Source organism: Trachypithecus francoisi, unplaced genomic scaffold (genome assembly GCF_009764315.1).
Source record: "Trachypithecus francoisi isolate TF-2019V2 unplaced genomic scaffold, Tfra_2.0 Lachesis_group6, whole genome shotgun sequence".
NCBI lineage: Eukaryota > Metazoa > Chordata > Mammalia > Primates > Cercopithecidae > Trachypithecus > Trachypithecus francoisi.
The window spans coordinates 44,321,951-44,340,645 of record NW_022681471.1 but is presented as its reverse complement, the minus strand read 5'-3'; the positions used below and the strand labels follow the sequence as shown (position 1 = coordinate 44,340,645).

Sequence of the window (18,695 nt, the reverse complement as noted above, 5' to 3'; positions counted from 1 at the left end):
GGGTAGCTCCACGAGGGCAGGAACTGGGTCATATTCATCCTGTCTCCTCGGGGCCCAACACTGGGCCCAATGGGTGACAGGCAGTCAGGAAGCATTTGCTGCTAATATGGTAAGCTGAGTCTTCTTTCAGGACCAGGGTGGCTTGTTTACTCACTGGTTAAAACACAGTGCCAAGGAGGCTGAGGGGATGCTTCTAACCCCAGTTGACATCCCAGCTTAGGAACCCGGTGCCAGCCAGCTGCCTTTCTAATAGCATAATTTGCTTAGTAAGTCATGGAACAAATATTTCCCCAGTGCTTATTGTATGCCAGGGTCCTGGTAGCTCTGGGCATAGAGCAATGAATATGACAGACATTAATGGAGATTATGGTCTGATGATAAAGACGAATAATGCCTAACTCGACAAATACTGTTAATCTGAGTGCAAGTTGGGAGAAGTGTTGTGGAGGAAAGGACTAACACAGGGACACTGGGAGGGAGTAGAGGGTGGCATGGGGTGGAGGCATCTGTTTTAGAGAGTGATTGGTGGCCTTTTGCAAGCAATGGCATTTAAACTGAGACCATTAAAACATTAGAAGGACTTTGCTGGCCGGGCGCGGTGGCTCAAGCTTGTAATCCCAGCACTTTGGGAGGCCGAGACGGGCGGATCATGAGGTCAGGAGATGGAGACCAGCCTGGCTAACACGGTGAAACCCCGTCTCTACTTAAAAAAAAAAATAAGAAAAACTAGCTGGGTGACGTAGCAGGCGCCTGTAGTCCCAGCTACTCGGGAGGCTGAGGCAGGAGAATGGCATAAGCCCGGGAGGCGGAGCTTGCAGTGAGCTGAGATCCGGCCACTGCACTCCAGCCTGGGCCACAGAGCGAGACTCTGTCTCAAAAAAAAAAAAAAAAAAAAAAAAGAAGGACTTTGCTATTTAAAGAGTAGAGGGGCAAGTACACTCTGGGAAGTAGAAGTAGCATGTGCAAAGGCCTGTGGTAGGCCAGGACTTGGTGTTTTTGGATAACTGAAAGAGGCCAGTACGGCAGGAGTACAGTGAGCAGCAAAGGGGAAGGGCTGGTGATGAGGATGAAGAGGGAGGCATCACACAGGGCTTTGCGGGCCACGGTTAGTGTTCATTCCTATGCCACAGGAAGCCACTGGATGATTTATGTTTTTATAAGCTTTTTTTGGCCACTATGTGGAAAAGTGATAGCTAGAGTGGGGGGAGGAAGGGTGCTGCATGAGAACTATTGGTGGCTTGGATCTGGGGGTAGCAGCCGAGGTACTGCGAGGTGAACAGATGCAAGGCACATTTAGGAGGTACAAGCCTCAGGGCTTGCTAATAGATTGCATGTGTGTGAGTGGGGTGGGAAAGGATGCGCAAGATGGTTCTTTATTTCTGAATTGAGCAGACGGGTGGGTGGTGATCTGAGTGCAAACCCAATGCCCACTAATGCAGAGATAACACAGAGAGAGGCAGTCAGTAGTAGGATCCATGGTAGCAAGGCAGCAGTCGTCTTCAGTCCTCAGAGGTGACAGAGGCTGAAGGATCCCCAAGGGAGAGAAACTGCCTCCCTGGGGTCGCTTGATCCAGCTGCTTTAGACATCCAGGCTTTCTTGGCGTGGTGAGCAATGACGCCTGAAGGAACCTTACCACCAGGCCCCTCCCTTGAACTCTGGATCAGCCAAGCAGGTGCTCTCAACTTACCTCTTGGCCCTGCCTTCCCCTTCATCCCGGGAAATCCTGGGTCTCCAGGTGGCCCAACCTTGCCTGGAGTCCCCATGAAGCCAGGCTCACCTCTCATGCCTGACAAAGTCCAAAGGAAGGAAGTCAGGTCCTGGCATGGTAGGGGTGGTAGGGGTGGAGGATAGGCAGGGGTGAGGTAGGGAAGAGCATCAGCCACCGGCCTTTCTTCACAGGACTGCCAGAAGGAGCCCTGGCCGTGGAGTGGGGAAGGGCCCAGCAGCCAGCCAAGCAGCCGTACCTTTCAGTCCTAGCTCTCCAGGAAGGCCAGAAAAACCTGGAATTCCTTGGTCTCCCTTAGGCCCTTTAGGTCCAGGAATTCCAGGGAAGCCAGGGTCTCCGGTGTTGCCTTGATTCGAGGATGGCCCAGTGGGACCTGGGGGTCCAGGGGGGCCTGGGCGGCCTAGGGATAAGATCAGAAGAGGGGCGAGGGGCAGGTGAGCAGGTAGTAGCCACTGCTGAAGGCCTGGGGACTGACAGGACTCCAAAGCCCATTCCCAGGACAGAGAATGTTCCCTCACCATCTGTGGGGTCCTAGTGCCCAGACTTTCCCAAACCATTTCAGCAAAATGCACCTGGCTGAAGTCCCCTGTGTCCCCGCTCGGGGAGGGATGTGAAGCCAAACACGCCCATGTATGTCCAGCAACAGGGACTTGGCTGCGCTGTATACATGACTTCCCCAAATGTCAGACAAAAGGTGGTGGCTAGCCCTCTTTTGGGCTTCCTGTCTTTACCTCGTTCTCCATCTAGGCCTGGTCGCCCGGGGTCACCAGGCTGTCCTGCTATGAGTGAGGGCAAGGAGATGCCTGGGGCACCGGGGAGACCAGCGGGGCCCTGGAGACCTGGGAAACCTGCAAGAATAAATAAAAGGGGCTGGATAGGCTCCGTGTGCCCGGAAGATGGCCAGGCTCGCTCAGAGAAAATGGAAGCTCGCTCAGAGAAAATGGAAGCTCGCACAGAGAAAATGGAAGCAGTTAGGTAGGAGCCAGACCAGAGAACGCCAGCAGAGGGCTCTTCTCCCCGAATCCTTCCTTCCCAGAAAGCAGACAAACTTAACTGACAAGGGCTCAGAGCTGGAGCTGCATTTCATTGGAAAGTTCTAGCTCCCTTACCTCAGTGGTAATGGAAATATTTTAGGCCAATTTCCCCCACACCAGAAAGAAAAGAAGGCATGACTGAGCACCTGGACTTTTAAGTTTCCAAAGTGATTTTAAACCTACTGTCTGTGTCAAAAAACACCTCTTAAGTTAGCCAGTTACGTCTGATGCTGCACAAAGGTTATAGAACGTAGGCCACAGGCCCCAGCCAGTCAGAACAGACACCAGACCAATGAGAATGGAGGCAGCAAGAGTGTGGTGCCTCTGTGTCTTCTAGGGCTATCTTCTGCAATTTCTAGGCAAACTGGAAAACAATCTTTTATAGGTCATTCATGATATGAGCCAAGTGATTGCTTAATTGCCTATGGAACAAATGTCTCTGTAAAATCCCTCCTCCCTTTTGGCCAAAGAGAATAACCACTTATTACAATAGATACTGAATACTCATTTGCTCTAATTTTAATGCTGCTTTACATGTTTTCTGTTTGTGGAACTATTTCTATTGTAATATGTTCGAAACCAAAACTTTCATCTGATCACAGAAGATTTATTTAATGTTCACATATCAAATACGTAGATGGTCATCTTGATGGGAAAACACAAATGTAGGTGTGGATATTATTCATGTAGCATGGAAGATAATGTATTAATTACTTTGGGATAGTCTAGAAGATATTCAAATGAAGATAAATGGATTCAAACTAGTTGATAAACTGTTCTGGTGGTTGAGATTCTTAATTTTTGTTTGCGACAAGAAAATCCAAAAATGTTAATATCGAATTTTATCTTCTGTGACAAGAAAAATGCAAAAATATGCTGAATTTCTCCTACTAATCTGAAATATGGTAAATCCATGAAAATTTATTAAAATGATGGTAGATTTGGGTGTTTTTAAACAGCTCATTAATTAATTGAATCTTGAAATTTAGACAAGGAAAAAATAAATTTTGAGAAAAGTCTCTCTAGGTCTCTTAGGTCTGGGGGAAAAAAAAAACCACACACACACACATACAAAAAGAAAACTAGTAGCTAAGCCATGTGGTGGTACTCATAGCATTGTTACTTCTGGCTTGGTGAGCCTTTGGAATATTTTTCTTTATCCCCAGGGTAAAAATCTGAAAAGAAAGACATATTGTATACTTTTTTTCTGAAAATACAGCTCTACACATATATTATGTGTATAGATATACAGCTTATATATATATATAAACTGAAATTATGCTACCTAATAAACATGTGTAATAGAGTAGGCAGTGGTAGGCAGTACACAAATTATAAATGTTCCCATGGCAGTTTTTGGAGACTGTTTTTCCCTTTAACTGTTTCTTGATTTTATAATTACACTTACGTGTTATTAAACCTGAAATAAAGGCACTACTGACTTTAAGTACTGCAAAAAGCTCATGCATTTCTTTAAGAATAAAACACTTTAAATGAGCAGATGAAAATGCAAAACAGCCCATTTTTCCAACTCAGTCCAGTGTCAAAGCCTTGAAAAAACAAAATATATAAATGCAGCCTCTACATATTTAGTGCAAACATGAAAACAAATAGTATCACTGAAAGTTATTTAGATAACAGTATTGTAATGAGAGGGATTGCTCTATGAAGTTTTTTTATTGGTTAGTTTGTTTGAGATAGGGTCTTGCTCTGTTGCCCAGGCTGGTGTGCACTGAAGTGGTCAGGGCTCACTGCAACCTCAACTTTCCAGGCTCAAGTGATCCTCCCACCTCAGCCTCCTGAGTAGCTGGGATTACAGGCACACAGCACTATGCCCTGCTAATTTTTGTATTTTTTGTAGAAACAGGGTTTTATCATGTTACCCAGGCTGGTCTCCAACTCCTGGGCTCAAGCAATCTGCCTGCCATGGCCTCCCAAAGTGCTAGGATTACAGGTGTGAGCCACTGCACCCAACCACTCTATGATGTTTTCTTAGGAGTAAACCATCATATTGCACTGACTCCCACTGTCAAAGCAAAGATAGGTTTCTGTGGGGTGGGGGGGGGTAGTATGATATTTCTTGTATTCTTTTTAAAGAAATTGTTTTAATTAGATATTGAGAGGACATGACATAATATTTATAACATTATGCAAAGAATAATTCAGATACAATGAACGCTTGTGTTTCAACCACTCAACTTAAGATGTCACTTGGTTTGAATTTCCTTGTGTGCCCTCCACCCTCTTCCTTCCCTCCCTCTCAGAGGCAATCACTCCTGAATTTTGTTCATCATCCTCTTCCTTTTTCTTCAGTTTGACCACATATATCACTAAACAATGTATTGGTTGGTTTTGCTTATTTTTGAACATTTATTGACAGAATCATACCAAATGTATTCCTCTGTGACATGTTTGTTTTTTGCTTAGTGCTGTGTTGCTGAAATGTATCCTTCTTGACCTGTGCTATTTACTACATGTGTAATTATGATTTTATTATCTCAGATAGCTAAAGAAAATGAATAAACTAATGACCGTCAAGATTTGAAAACAAAAGAAAATGTCCCTGTGCTTTTATCCAGTTCCCTCTTCCTTATATCCTATGAAAGAAGACAGTCTCTGGGCAGGCTTGGACCCTGCGTTGAGCCCTTCTCTGGAGAAGCTGCTGGCTTTCAGAAAAGAACAGTTTGGTCCAGATCAAAGGGAAGAAGAAACACAAAAACAGCAGATGCATCAATTTAAAATGCAGCAGGAAATGAATTAATATATGAATATAGTCCCTGGGAAACATACACACACTATACAAACATGCACGTAAACAAAATGTAGTGAGACCTCAAGCCCCAGAGCAAAGAGAAACAGGAAATTTTGCAAATATGATTGCCCCAGGTAACATGCAATAACATTCTTAAGTATATACCATGTGCCAGGCACCGAGCTTTTGTATATCTTACCTCGCTCCTCATTGATTCCTCAAAAAACCTATGAGGTAGGTTCTGTTATTATGTTCATTTTATAGAAAAGGAAAACTAAGGGCTCATTTGGGATTGAGGAACAAGTAACTTCCTTGTTTAAAGTCATATAGCTAGTGAGAGGTATAGCTTGAATTTGAACCCAGCTAGTCTGATTTCAGAGCCCATACTCTTAACCATGATGCTATGCTGAATTCATTTCCTGGTTAACATGGAGTGGAATGTACACGGGTTTTTGGAACTTTCCTGAGGAAAAGTTGAAGAACACAAGTCGTTCTTACTTTCTGAGAGGTGGGGAAAGGGAGACTCAGAAAGGGACTTCAGGCCATGTGATGAGTCAGGGGCCGAGATTAGGGTAGAACCTGCTTTCTAGTAAACCCAACAAATTCTAGTTCAGGGTATGCTGTGGTTCTGTCCGGTGGAGACTTGTATCATCTTAGTCTTGGGATCCTTCCAGCAGCCACACTGCCTTCCCAGGGCCCTGGGAGTGCCATCCACACTGGACACTGAGGAAATGCCAGCCAACCTCTCACTAAATGGACAAGCCCTGTCCCTCAGGACCAATAATTTCAAGCTCTGACCAAGCATGCCAGAGAGGCTTGAGGTTAGTAAGGAGGAGCAGAAGGGAATCTGGAGGCTAAAATGGACTTGGTGAACTGTGCCCTGACAGTCTTCACTGGAAAATGCTAAGCACAGCCTATCCTCTCCTTCTCAGCAGTCATTCCCACTGGGTTGGGAGACTCCCAGAGATGTGAAGACACTCACAGCCCAACCCTGTGAGCCACATGGCCCTGCTGTACCCTAAACCTGACTCCCCCAGGAGGGCCTCGCTCAGCCTCTACAAGACCTGACTTGGACTCACCTCGATCACCTTTTTGCCCTCTCAGGCCCGGCTTCCCTGGAGCTCCGATGCCAATTCCTGGATATCCTTTTTCTCCTTTGGGTCCAGGGAGACCAGCAGGCCCGGGCACACCAGTGATACTAGGTCCTAGGAGGAGATGCAGGGGTAGGGGGCAGACCTCAGTGGAGGTGAGGCCTTCCTGCCTAGCTCACTTGACTGGCCTGAGAAGCCTGACTGACAGACACCAGAGGCAGATTACTGAAGTAATAAGAAAGAAAGTTAATTTGAATAGAAGAAAAAACCCCGTACTCTTTCTTCTCCATATCAAGGGACCTGAAATTGGAGGTTGATAAGGAGAGCTATGAGTCCAAGGATATGGGATACACCACAGTCGAGAATTCATGGCCAGCCCTGTCAAGCTTCTGGAAGAGCTGATGCCCTCCTCTTCACCCTGAGGGTCTTCCTAACCTGGAGTGCCATGGGTACCCTTGGTTCCCGGAAGCCCATTCAGTCCATGTAAACCAGGAAATCCAGGGAAGCCTGAGGGGAGAGAATGTCAAAAATGGCTCCAGCAACTCTGAATCATGAAGCATTAGCAAGAGGTAGCTATCTGCCCCCAAAGGCATTGCAAGGTCCTTATTTTAAAGTCCTGGCCTTTTTTGAGGCATTTACTTAATGCCCTAGGGGAAAAGAAAACACTCCCAACCTATACCCTACACCACAGGTTCTCATGACTCTTATCAGAGACCAACACAGCTTTGGGAGTAAGATGGCAGCTCATTAGGTATCTTGAAGAACTCAGAGTAGCAATGTCAAGACCTTGAGTTGTTAGCTCCCAGAGACTGGTTCCAGAAACTCACTGCCCAATTTCTAAGTCAGGGAAAGACTACATATGCCAGGGCAGTTGCCTTCCTTGCTAGCTCTTCTCTTCATGGATTCCATATTCTTCTCTTCCCACTCATGCTTGCCTGCCTTCATTACTCTTCATCTTCCTTTCCCATGATTCCTCATGTCCAATGACTCCTGTAGGCATGGCTTAACCCTAGCTAGTATCTTCTAAGATAAAGTAGTTGGTGTCCTTCATTGAGGGAAAGGCTTTTCCCCACTGCCTGCTCCCAAATACACATACCTTTGGGTCCTATTAATCCGGGGGGTCCTAGGGGCCCAATTGCCCCTTGACGACCAGAGGAGCCTGGAAGTCCTGGATCTCCTCTCATGCCGGCAACCCCTGGAAACCCTAAATGTGAAACCAAGGCAGAAGTTCAGAATGGGGCATGGCTTGAAGCTAATCCAAACTCTTTCAGAATAAGGTTATCATGTGGCATGGTACCTAGAGCTCCACGAAGGCCAACATCTCCAGAAACACCAACTTTTCCATCTTCACCTTTGTTTCCAGGGAAGCCTATATTGCCTATTGGTCCATCTCTTCCTTTTGTGCCTATAAAATCAAGAAAAATGCTGAGTGATTAGGCCATATTTCTAGCAGTGTATTCCTCCATGGGAAAGAGTAGATTCTGAATTGCTGAAGGAGCTAGACCCAATGAAGAAATGCTAAAAAAGATAGTGGCGGCTGTTTTCACATTAGAAAGGTTCCCTACAATTGAGAAGCAAGTAAATTTGTTATGAGTATCCCTTCAGAAGTGGGAGCAATGAGTGGAAATGTTCAAGAAGGACAGTTTAGATAACAACTTCTAAACTAAGGGGATGTAGGCCATTATTCCAAAGGTCTTTGCCAGCCTATGAGTCTTGAAGGAAGAGTAGGCTGATTTGTTTGGGGAATTGACAGGTAGGAAATTTCTGCACTAGATAGAAGTTACAGAACTTGGGGTTGACCTCCAAAATTCCTTCTAATCCTCAGTTTTGTGGAGTCTGTGAGGCAAACAAGACAAAAATATAGCAACCTTACCTTTAAAACCAGATTCACCAGGTTGTCCCTTGGGTCCTGGGCTACCGGAAATTTCAAGTGTCTGGCCGTTGTCTCCTGAGGATTCCAATACATTGTTTAAATGGCCAGGAGAAGCTATAGCTCATTTTGCACTACTGAGATCCTTTGAACACATTTTTTTTTCAGATTCAGTGTAGCCAGAGGAGCTCCTTGATAAAATTATCTATTGGGTAAAAAGTGATGAACCACCATCCAGGAGCTGGGATGCTGCTACCAGACTACGGGCATGAAATGCTGCTACATACAGCATATCTCCATTGGGAAACACATCACTAGGCTCAGTATGGGCAGAGAAGATGGTATGTAGGGCCCTCAAACATCACCAGAACGGAACAGTGATGCCAGCAAGAATGGGAAATTTTCCTGCCTAGTGGGCTGGGTTAATCAGGGGAAGGGACTGGAGCCGAAGTTCTCCTCACTGCTAAGTCTGGAAAGCAGATGGGCAAAACCAAAAAGCCAAAGGACATCCTTTTCCTTGGATCCATGAAAGCCACAGAGAGAGAGATCTTGCTAAGTACCACTGTTTGTTGCATTGTCTGTGAGGAGCAAGGACTGCAGAAAGGGTTTGGCCAAAGGGAAAATGTAAATTAATTCACTTTCTCCTAAACAGTCTCTCCGCTACCCCTCGCAAGAGACCCTTGGGCCGGTCAGGTGCAGTGGTTCATGCTTGTAATCCCAGCACTTTGGGAGGTTGAGGCGGGCAGACCACAAGGTCAGGAGTTTGAGACCAGCCAGACCAACATGGTGAAACCCGTCTCTACCAAAAATACAAAAATTAGCCGGGCATGGTGGTGAGTGCCTGTAATCCCAGCTACTCAGGAAGCTGAGGAAGGAGAATCTCTTGAACCCGGGAGGCAGAGGCTGCAGTGAGCCAAGATTGCGCCACTGTACTCCAGCCTAGGTGACAGAGCAAGACTCTGCCAAAAAAAAAAGAGAGACCCTTGGGCCTGCTAGAAATCTACCTTGCTCTAGAAGAACACATTAAAAGAAAGCAATAATGCTCCTTACCTTTCAGGCCTGGGAGACCAGATGTTCCTGGGAGTCCAGGCGACCCTCTGATACCTTGTGAACCCTTCAAAGCAACATGGGAATCATCATTTCTGCCCAGAGCTCAGGGCTGCCCACCCTCTTACTCCCTCACCCCTCACTGAGCCACTGCCTGAGAGATGTCTATCATCTATTCTGTGGCAAAGGTGGACTGTGGGCTGGAAGTGGGGATGTTACATCCTGCAAACAGGAAGGTGATGAACAAAGGGCAGAGCACATACTTAGGGTTTGTAGGGGAAGGATTTGATCCCACTGCTTATCAAAATGGGAACCTTAGGAAGACAAAGTGTGGCCATTCTAGCGAGTCTCTTAGAAAATGCAGAACATGACAGTTAGGCCAGGCACTCTATGGACTCAACACACAGTTGGCTACCACTGTCCTTGCCAAAGCTCTGGAGCCATTATGCATAGGAAGAAGTTCTGCTTCACCGTGCAGGGTTAGCCCTCTGCCACAGGTTCCACAAGGAACACAAGGTCTTTCTGCCACCAGGTAGCAGGTGGTATGTGTGCAGGTGCTGGAGTCTGAATTTGGGCAAATGTTACCATTTTCAGAGGACAAGCTGCCTTCACTGGCTAATGTCCAACACACTATCTGAGTCTGGGAAGTGGCCATGTCAGCTGCCATCAGCAAAGTTCTTTTCTTGATATCTGCTATGGTTTTGGTTCATTTTGAGATGTACCGAGTATCCAGTAAAGATTTATGTCACTTAGTGCTTTGGGTAAGAGGCTGAGTACTGGGCTGGGTCACTGTGTGCACTGGACCACTACCCAGGACACCCCTCCATTGTGGCTGCTTCCTTGCCCGGCTTCATCAGGCACATCGCCATATCTTCTAATTCTGAGCCTCTGTTCACGCTGGGACTTCTCCCAGAATGCATTCCCACTTTGTTTTCATCCCCCTAGAATGTAAATAGTCAGGACTACCCAGTCTAGAACTATTTCTTTTCAATTGCTTCAGGTGTGTGTGTGTGTGTGTGTGTGTGTGTGTGTGTGCGCGCGCGCGCGCGTGTGTGCACCATGTTCTCTCCACCAGATGGACTGACACTTTTGAAGTTCAGGGACTTTGCCTGCAAGGAGCACAGGTGTTCTGTGATTCAATTCACTGAGACCCTTTGATAAAGCTGCTATTTATGCAGAGCCGACTGTGTGCCAGACACAATGTTAAGAGCTTTACATGTGTCATGTCACTTAACCCTCCCTACTGTCTGAAGGCTATTTAAATATTATTCCCAATTTTTACAGATGAGGAAAGTGAGGTTTAGGTAAGGTAAACAGTGTGCACAAGATCACAGAGCTAATGAGCAATGGAGCTGAGGTTCAAATGCAGGTTGGTCTCATTGCTAAGCCACCTCTTCCACCTTGCCTTGTAAGAGCCCAGATAAGCTGGACCTGATTCTTTACTAGTTGTTGCACCTTGTGGAGCTTCAAAGACCTTTCTAGCAAAACATCAAGAAGTTTTTACGAATTCTTACAATGTGTCAGGCTCAACATGAAATGCTGGCAGTGGGGTGCAGAGAAAAAAGCATGTAAGGTAGTTCTTGTTCTCAAGCCCTAACAATCTCATTGAGGAAGTCAGACACACAGAGAAGCAATTAGAATTGATGTCAGCAGTGATAAGCATAGAGTGGTAGCACGGTGGGAGCTCGGGGACTCTTGGAGGAGAAGGTGCCTGGGCTGGGGACTGAAGGGCAGGCAGATATTGGATAATTGTAAAGGCAGGAGAAGGCTCTGCCATGTCAGGGAGCTGTGACAAAAGAACAGAGGAGGACATGTTCAGGAAAGGGTGGGAAGACCTGTCAAACTCAAGGAGAGAGCTCTGTCTGAGGATGTCCTGGGAGAAGGGGCTGAGAAGGAAGCTGGGATCAGAGAGGTGTGCAGTGGGGTTATATCCCCCTGAGATGGGGGGCCTTTCCTAGTATAAAGACAAAGATCTGGTCACACTTACACTTTCTCCTGGCATTCCTGGGAAACCTGTTATCCCAGAGGACCCCTTCAGGCCAGGTAAGCCCCGGATTCCCATGAAGCCAGGGGGACCTGGCTTTCCACTAACTCCTTTGATAGTGCCTGGGAGGCCAGAAGCTCCAGGCAGGCCTGGTGGCCCAGGTTGACCAGCCTCTCCTTTGTCACCTGTAAAAGAAATAAAAAGACTTGGAAAAAGATACTGGGCAAGAAAAACCCAGCTCACCAAGATTCAGGTGCCCCAGGTCACAGGCCAAGTGTAGGCTCAGGGAGCAGTTAGCTCAAAGGTGAAGGTGAAATGGGAAGAGATGCTTTCACTCTTATGGGGCATCGACAGGGTCGCTTCTGCTACAACACTGGGAAAGCAGCACAGTGCTCAGGCTCCTCCAGGGGTACCACTGCCTGTGGTTGAAAACCTCAGTTCTACAGTGTGGCAATGACAAATAGCAGTCTCAAAGTCCAGGCAGCCTTCAGGCCCAGGGAAGGCAGCCTTCTTGGACTCCTTGCTGCCAGCCACACTGCTGCTCTGGGGTTGGGGATGGGGGGCTTAACTTCAGGGCCTTTGCTCAGGAAGGAAGCTCAGTTTGGTTATGAAGCCTTTCTTGAGCATTTCTCCTATCCATCCCCTGCCCCAGCACCTCTTGGCCCTGGAAATCCATCGGATCCGGCTGAGCCTTGAGAGCCTTTGTCTCCTTTGAGCCAAAGGTTTGACATTGGACGTCTTGGACTAGGTATTCCGACTGGCCCCAGATTGCCTCTGTCTCCTGCAGGGATGGAGATCAGCATGAGAAAGAGAGCTTAGATGCAGGGTCAGGCAAAGGCTGACCTTTCACATCATTTCTTCCCATACCACCACAGCCATCCATCAGCAACTTTAGACTCTCCTCAAAACCCTCCTCCACTGGTCTTCTGGGAATGGGCACACATGGCCTCTAACATGCAGTGTGAACTCAGAGGCGATTAAGTCTTTTGGTTTAAAATGACTTAATTCAGAAGTCCAAAATTTTATTATCTTACATAGGTTTGGTACAAACCTCAGGAATGACCAAGTCAACAAACAAAATATATATATTGAAAAGCATGGGCAGCAGTTCCAGAATTCAATTCCCCAGCTCACCCTTTTCACCAGGAGTGCCAGCGTGTCCAGATGGTCCCATTTTTCCGGTTGATCCTGGAATTCCTTTAATCCTCTTGTTCCAGGGATACCAGGCAGACCTGGTATTCCTGGAAAACCTATGAATCCAACAGACCCCTTTTCTCCTGTTGAAAAACAGGAACTTTTATTATTACTCCCATTTTGCATACAAGGAAATGGAGGCTCAGAGAGGTTGAGTAACTTGCCCAAAGTCACACAGCAAGGAAGTTGCAAAGAAGGAATTCAAACCCAGGTTTCTCTAATTCCAAAGTCTTAGTCATTACCAAACTCTTATTTATTACATATTATACTACCTTCCTGAATAAGGACATGGCACTACACAATACAAAGGAAAGAAGTGGGCCCCTCTTAGCTGGGCACGGTGGCTCACACTGTAATCCTAGCACTTTGGGAGGCCAAGGCGGGTGGATCACCTGTGGTCAGGAGTTCGAGACCAGCCTGGCCAACGTGGCAAAACCCCATCTCTACTAAAAACACAAAAACTAGCTGGGCATGGTAGCAGGCACCTATAATCCCAGCTACTTGGGAGGCTGAGGCAGGAGAATCGCTTGAACCTGGGGGGCAGAGGTTGCAGTGAGTCAAGATCATGCCACTTCACTCGAAAGAGCAAAACTCTGTCAAAAAAAAAAAAAGTGGGCCCCTCTCTTATGATTCACCAAGTTATAGCTCATGTGTGACACAGAAAAAAAAAAAAAAAAAAAAGCCTAGGGCCAGGAGGCAAGGAGATGAGTTTTAGCCTGGTTCTGCTGCTAACCAGTTGTGTGACCTTAAACCACTCACTTTCTCTGGTTTTAAATGGAGATACCACCTTTACAACTACCAATGGCTATCAAGGTATCAACCTTGATAGCCTCCATGCTATCAGCCTCCATGGTAGGCCTATGCAAATGAGTAAACCCAGTGTGGCTGGTACTGCCCAGGGCTTTGCTGACCATAATACTCAGTCTAGTGTTCCACCCAGCAGGCAGTGAGAGTGACTCACCTTGACCAGAGGTCCCCCTTTAGCACTAGCCTTGTCCAACTATCTTGACACAAAAAGCCCTGTCCAACTCCCTCCCCATTTCCCATTCCTAGGCAGAGAGGAAGGAGCAAGCTGGGCAGCTGAAATGCTCCTTTTTAGCTTCACTGATCACTTCACTTACCCTTGGGTCCAGAGAGGGCTGGCAACCCAGCGACCCCTGGAGAGCCTGGGCTTCCTTTCAGCCCTATTAGGCCTGGATTTCCAGGAAGGCCTTTTAGCCCTGGCAGCCCTTTCTTTACAATTGATCCAGGAGGGCCTTTCTCGCCTCTTGTTCCTTTCTTTCCAGGATGCCCTGAATCAGCACAGGAGAGAACACAGGACAGCTGTCAAGTGAGGCTCTGGCCAGATCTGGGCCACTGCCTATATCATAGCTTCTGATTGGTTTGGTTTGTTAGGTTTTGTAAATGGCCCTTTAACAACAGCACATGCAAACTGCTAACAGGCAGAGTTCTCAGTTGGCTGAAGTATTAGCATCTACTACCCAGAGTGCCACAGCAATGGCTATTACTTCCAGCATGGCACGGTAGCTGGCAGGGACAGCAAACCCCTTTTTGTCCCTTTGTGAATGTGGTTTACACTTTAGCCCCTGAATGGAGCTCTAGGAAGCCAGGGTGGCAAGTAGGCTCCAGTTTCCTGGTACTTCCAGTCTGAATCACACTACAATGGCTGTTTCCTGAGCCAATCGGTGAAGTAGAGGTTAAAGCTGAGCTGTTGTTTCAGCCTCCCAGGGAGCCTTGGATACAGGGCTGCCCTTTTAATCCCTCAAGCAATCAGTTAAGTCAGCCAGTTCCTTGGCATTAAGGTTGAAAGACCCCCTAGTGCCAAGTACTGTAGAAACCCACAAGGCCCATTTGGTCTCCTAGGTATTCTGAGACGTCTTTCACCACGCTTTAAAGTTGGTCAATGGGATTAACCTCCTGAGCTGCTGCCAAAGTGGAATGTTCAGGTACAAAGCAAGGAAATTAAAAAACGAAAGGATTAAATCAATGACGACAGAGGTATTTGGGTCCCCAAGGACCCAAATGAATGGCTGACTTGGCTTTCTATGGATTGAAAAGCATCAAGTAGCTGCAAGCCCCAGGATTCAAATGGGAGGCTGTGAAGGGGACTCCACAACAAGGGAAAAATTCAATGGAAGCCAACCCCACAGCAGGAGCTCGGGGATCCCTGGCCTTGTAAGCAAGGCCCTGTTATAGTGTATAATCAGATACATTCCTGAGTGGCAGAGCCAGTGGGGGTGTTAGTCTGTGAGCTTGTGTGCTGTGTTTTCTCACTGAGGCAGCCTATGTGAAGATCTCAGAAACACAGAGAGACAAAGGGAATAAAAAGGACATTAACGGCTCTGCAAATAACTCAACTTCAGTCACTAGGCCAGGAGTAAGGGGCGGCTGGGAATGGTGCAGTCACCGAAGCAGGTTGTGGAGGGTAGTGCAAGAAAAAGGCAAAGCTGTAAACACAAGTCTGGAAGCAGGAAGTGTCAGGCCCCACTGCTGAGTAAAAGACGCTTGGCTGGGGGTCCTTGGAGACACACTCGCCTGAGAGGCAGGCTGCTGGTGTGGTCACACTGCTCGAGTTTCTCCCCAACCAAAAGCAGGCTGCTCACAGCCCCAGTGAAGGCAGTGGAGATGGACTAGACTCCCTCAACGATGAGGGTGGCTTCTCTAACTGGGGAGGCTGGGAGAGTTGAAACCTGAAAACTGGGCATGAGGCCATGGAGGAGGCTGGGGGAGGGGAAAGATTTGTGGCAATAGTTTGGAAGCTAACCTGCAGCAATCTGTTCTGCTTGGTACTAGAAGGGTGACTTGAGATTTGAAACTTGAGAGCTTAGGAAAGTCAAGTCTCATTCTAAATTCTGACCATGTCCCACTACTGCTATTGCCCCCCTCCAGCGCATCTGGGCCCAGGGCCTAGCTGAAGTCTGTCAAGGTGGGACTCCTCCTCTGAAGGACCTACCTGAGGTGCCTGGGAAGCCTGGCGCTCCTGGGAGCCCAGATTTGCCCTTGATGCCATACGGACCACTAGATCCTGGGGTGCCTGGCTGTCCCACCTGTCCTGGTGTTCCAGGGCTGCCCCGCTCACCTTTGGGGCCTAGCAAGCCAGGCTTCCCGTGCACACCTGATAAAAGAGAAGGGCAAGTGATCACAACTTGGAGAGATAGCAGTGAGTGGGTCAGCAAACCAACTTCCAGGACACATCCCAGGTGCCACTGTCTTCTCAGCTCCAGCCTTGTTGCTATTTCCAGCGGTAAGCCAGTCTTTGCAAGAAATTTGACTATTAGTTATGGTCACTTTTGGAATTACTAAGACAGTAAAGTTGGCTCAGGCCATTTAAGGAAAATTTCACAAAAGGAAGGGACAGAACAAAATATTTCATTTTAACCCCTTAATTAAACCATCACCCCAGATTCATGCAAGTATTCATGGAAGTATACAAATTAATATAAGGCTTTCTGTAGATTGTTCAATAATTGGGGCAAAAAGAGTCACCCTTGAGTCCTGGAAGGCCAGAGTCTCCAAGAAGTCCTTTGTCCCCTGTTAATCCTTGTAGGCCTTGTTCCCCCGGAGCACCATTTTCAGCACCAAAGATATCACCAGTGGCTCCCTTGGAACCAGGTAAACCTGGACTGCCCATCGTCCCAGGCAAGCCATCTTTTCCAGGGAGCCCAGGAAACCCAGGCAAGCCCCTCTCCCCACGAGGTCCAGGAAATCCTAAATGTAAAAAGATGAACATAAAAGACCATGGCTGTTGAGAAGCAATTTGTCTGGGTACAGATCTCTGAGACAGATTTTTCTAATATGAAAGTTAACATATTAATAATATATGTCACTTCTCTTGAAGGTCAGGAGTCTCTGTTCCTGCGAGGCCTTGTGCAGAGGCAGGGACTGGGCCCTGCGACCTGGAGGAGGTTCTAGTTCTGGGAGGTGGGGCTGTGGGTAGAGGTCCACAACCTGTTCCTGAGGGTCCTATAGTTGTCGAAGAACACGCGCCACCCCATAGCATCCTGAGAAAAGCTCAACCTCTTCTGGAGTTCTCCAGCTTCTGCTGACATGCCTCCCTCTTCTTGGGTGGGGAGAGGGTAGTGGAGGGGACCCTGGAGCACATGGTCCAAGATGAGCCCAGAGCCCTAGAGCAGTTGCGGTTCTCAAACCGGAACGAGCATCACAATCATCTGGAATAACACACAGATTACCAGGCCCATCCCCAGAGGTTATGATCAGCAGAACCTGTGGAGAGGCGGATAATTTGCATTTCTATCAAGTTCCCAGGTGATTCTAATGCTGGCCCATGGAGTACAGTTTGAGGACCACTGGTACAGTGAAGAATCATGAAGCTCAAGTTGGAACAAGAGAGTGTGAGAAAAGGGATAGAAATGGACAGCTTCCCTCTGACTGATCTCAATCTCTTTCACTGACCCTTAAGGAGTTGATCCAGGAAACTCATAGAACTGGCAGACAACCTGGCAGAGTTACACCTCTGTCATTAGTGGTTTAGTGATCTCAGACAAGTCATTTCCCATCTGGGCCTCAGTTTACTCATCTGAAAGTTAAGCGGTTGCCCCGGCTGATTTTGAATGGTCCTTATTGCTCTAATATGCTGTCATTCTATGGCTGTGTGCTGTGTCTTGCCTGGGTATAAAATTAAACCATCCTGCCTATACCAGAGAACAAACTTGACTTCCTGTAATTGGCAGAGGGCTACCACAACCCAAATACACACACACACACACACACACACACACACAAAGAAGCAGGTGAGGAGACACTCCTTTTCTTACCTGGTAATTCAGGAAGATGAACCAATCCTGGACTCCCTGGCTTTCCTTTATTCCACTTGATCCAGGCTGGCCTGGGGTCCCAGGGAGGCCTCGGGACCCTTTAGGGCCTGAAAACCCAAATGTAAGCAGTGAGGGGAAAGGAAAGTCAGGGTGCTGGGTATGATTTGTGATATTCAGTCACGAATCCCAGTAACTTGGAGAGCCTCTCCTCGTCTCACCTCCCCACACCGCCCTCTCCAGCAGCCATCCTGTTTCCTCAGTCCTCAAGGCTGCCCTCAGGAGGAATGTGGAGCCCCAAATACTACTGGGCTATCCTCTGCTTCCTTTGCCTCATGGCCCTTACAAGAGTGTTTAGTGGCTTTCTCTGGCCTCATTCCATACCTGGGAATCCGGGAGTGCCTGGAAATCCTGATGGACCATATGACCCCGGAATAATACAGGGCAGGGTGATTCCTGTAAATGGTAACATGTATGCATTCAGTGAACCCACTGAGTCAGGGAAGATTTCTCCCTAGTACGCTCCTTTACTTCTATTCCATTTAATGGGACAGCCAAGTTCTTCCCACTCAGCAGCTGGGAGCCCACGTAGGAAAACCTTGGCATCATTAGCTCTGAGGAGTTACACCCAGTACAATTGCTTACAGATGAGAATGCTCCTAGTGTCCAAATGCTAGGATATCACTTACCGAACCACTGAGGCCCAGTGGGCAAACAGTCACCTATGCAGCAGATGTTGCCTAACAAGGTTTCTTGGAGATTGCCTGTGCAGGAACAGCAGCAAACAGCAATTGCCTACTCACCCTGCCACAGATAGAGCCTCTCCCTAGGATGGGTGTTGGGGATTAGTCCTAAGGGTGCATTATGCTTATATGACTAGATTGGAGGGTTTGAAACCAAGATCCCTCAAGTTCTCATGTTTACCATTTCCTTGGAATGAGGTTTTCCCCAAACCACTGGGTTCTTTTGATGCACTTCATTTGGGATCTACTGAAACCTATTGATTGTCCTTGGTCAAATGTACCGGTATGTCTGTACTATGCAAACACTTAAGGCCGCTTTCTTGTCCGTGACAGGCAAGTGGTGACCCCTTCCTCAGCTCCTTATTTGAAACTGTCAACTCTGCTACTCGAAGAGAAAACGTAGCAATTTCAATATTCAAGATGTCAAAATTGGCATGCATAGCCCTTCCCCTAGCAAATTCTCCCTTGCCCATTCATAATG

At 47.4% G+C, this 18,695-nt stretch overlaps 1 protein-coding gene across 1 annotated transcript in view; it reads right to left on the bottom strand.

Moving 5' to 3' along the window:
- The window catches only part of COL4A6 (collagen type IV alpha 6 chain), a 293,859-nt gene that overhangs the window by 7,879 nt on the left and 267,285 nt on the right, over positions 1-18,695 (bottom strand). Inside the window, 19 exon segments of the mRNA XM_033201864.1 lie at positions 1,689-1,787; positions 1,966-2,127; positions 2,459-2,575; positions 6,593-6,718; positions 7,040-7,111; positions 7,701-7,808; positions 7,902-8,009; positions 8,478-8,552; positions 9,525-9,588; positions 11,509-11,690; positions 12,161-12,286; positions 12,640-12,708; positions 12,711-12,782; positions 13,821-13,991; positions 15,653-15,814; positions 16,186-16,407; positions 17,475-17,525; positions 17,528-17,581; positions 17,856-17,927. Of these exon segments, the coding sequence (XP_033057755.1) occupies positions 1,689-1,787; positions 1,966-2,127; positions 2,459-2,575; positions 6,593-6,718; positions 7,040-7,111; positions 7,701-7,808; positions 7,902-8,009; positions 8,478-8,552; positions 9,525-9,588; positions 11,509-11,690; positions 12,161-12,286; positions 12,640-12,708; positions 12,711-12,782; positions 13,821-13,991; positions 15,653-15,814; positions 16,186-16,407; positions 17,475-17,525; positions 17,528-17,581; positions 17,856-17,927 (2,112 nt within the window).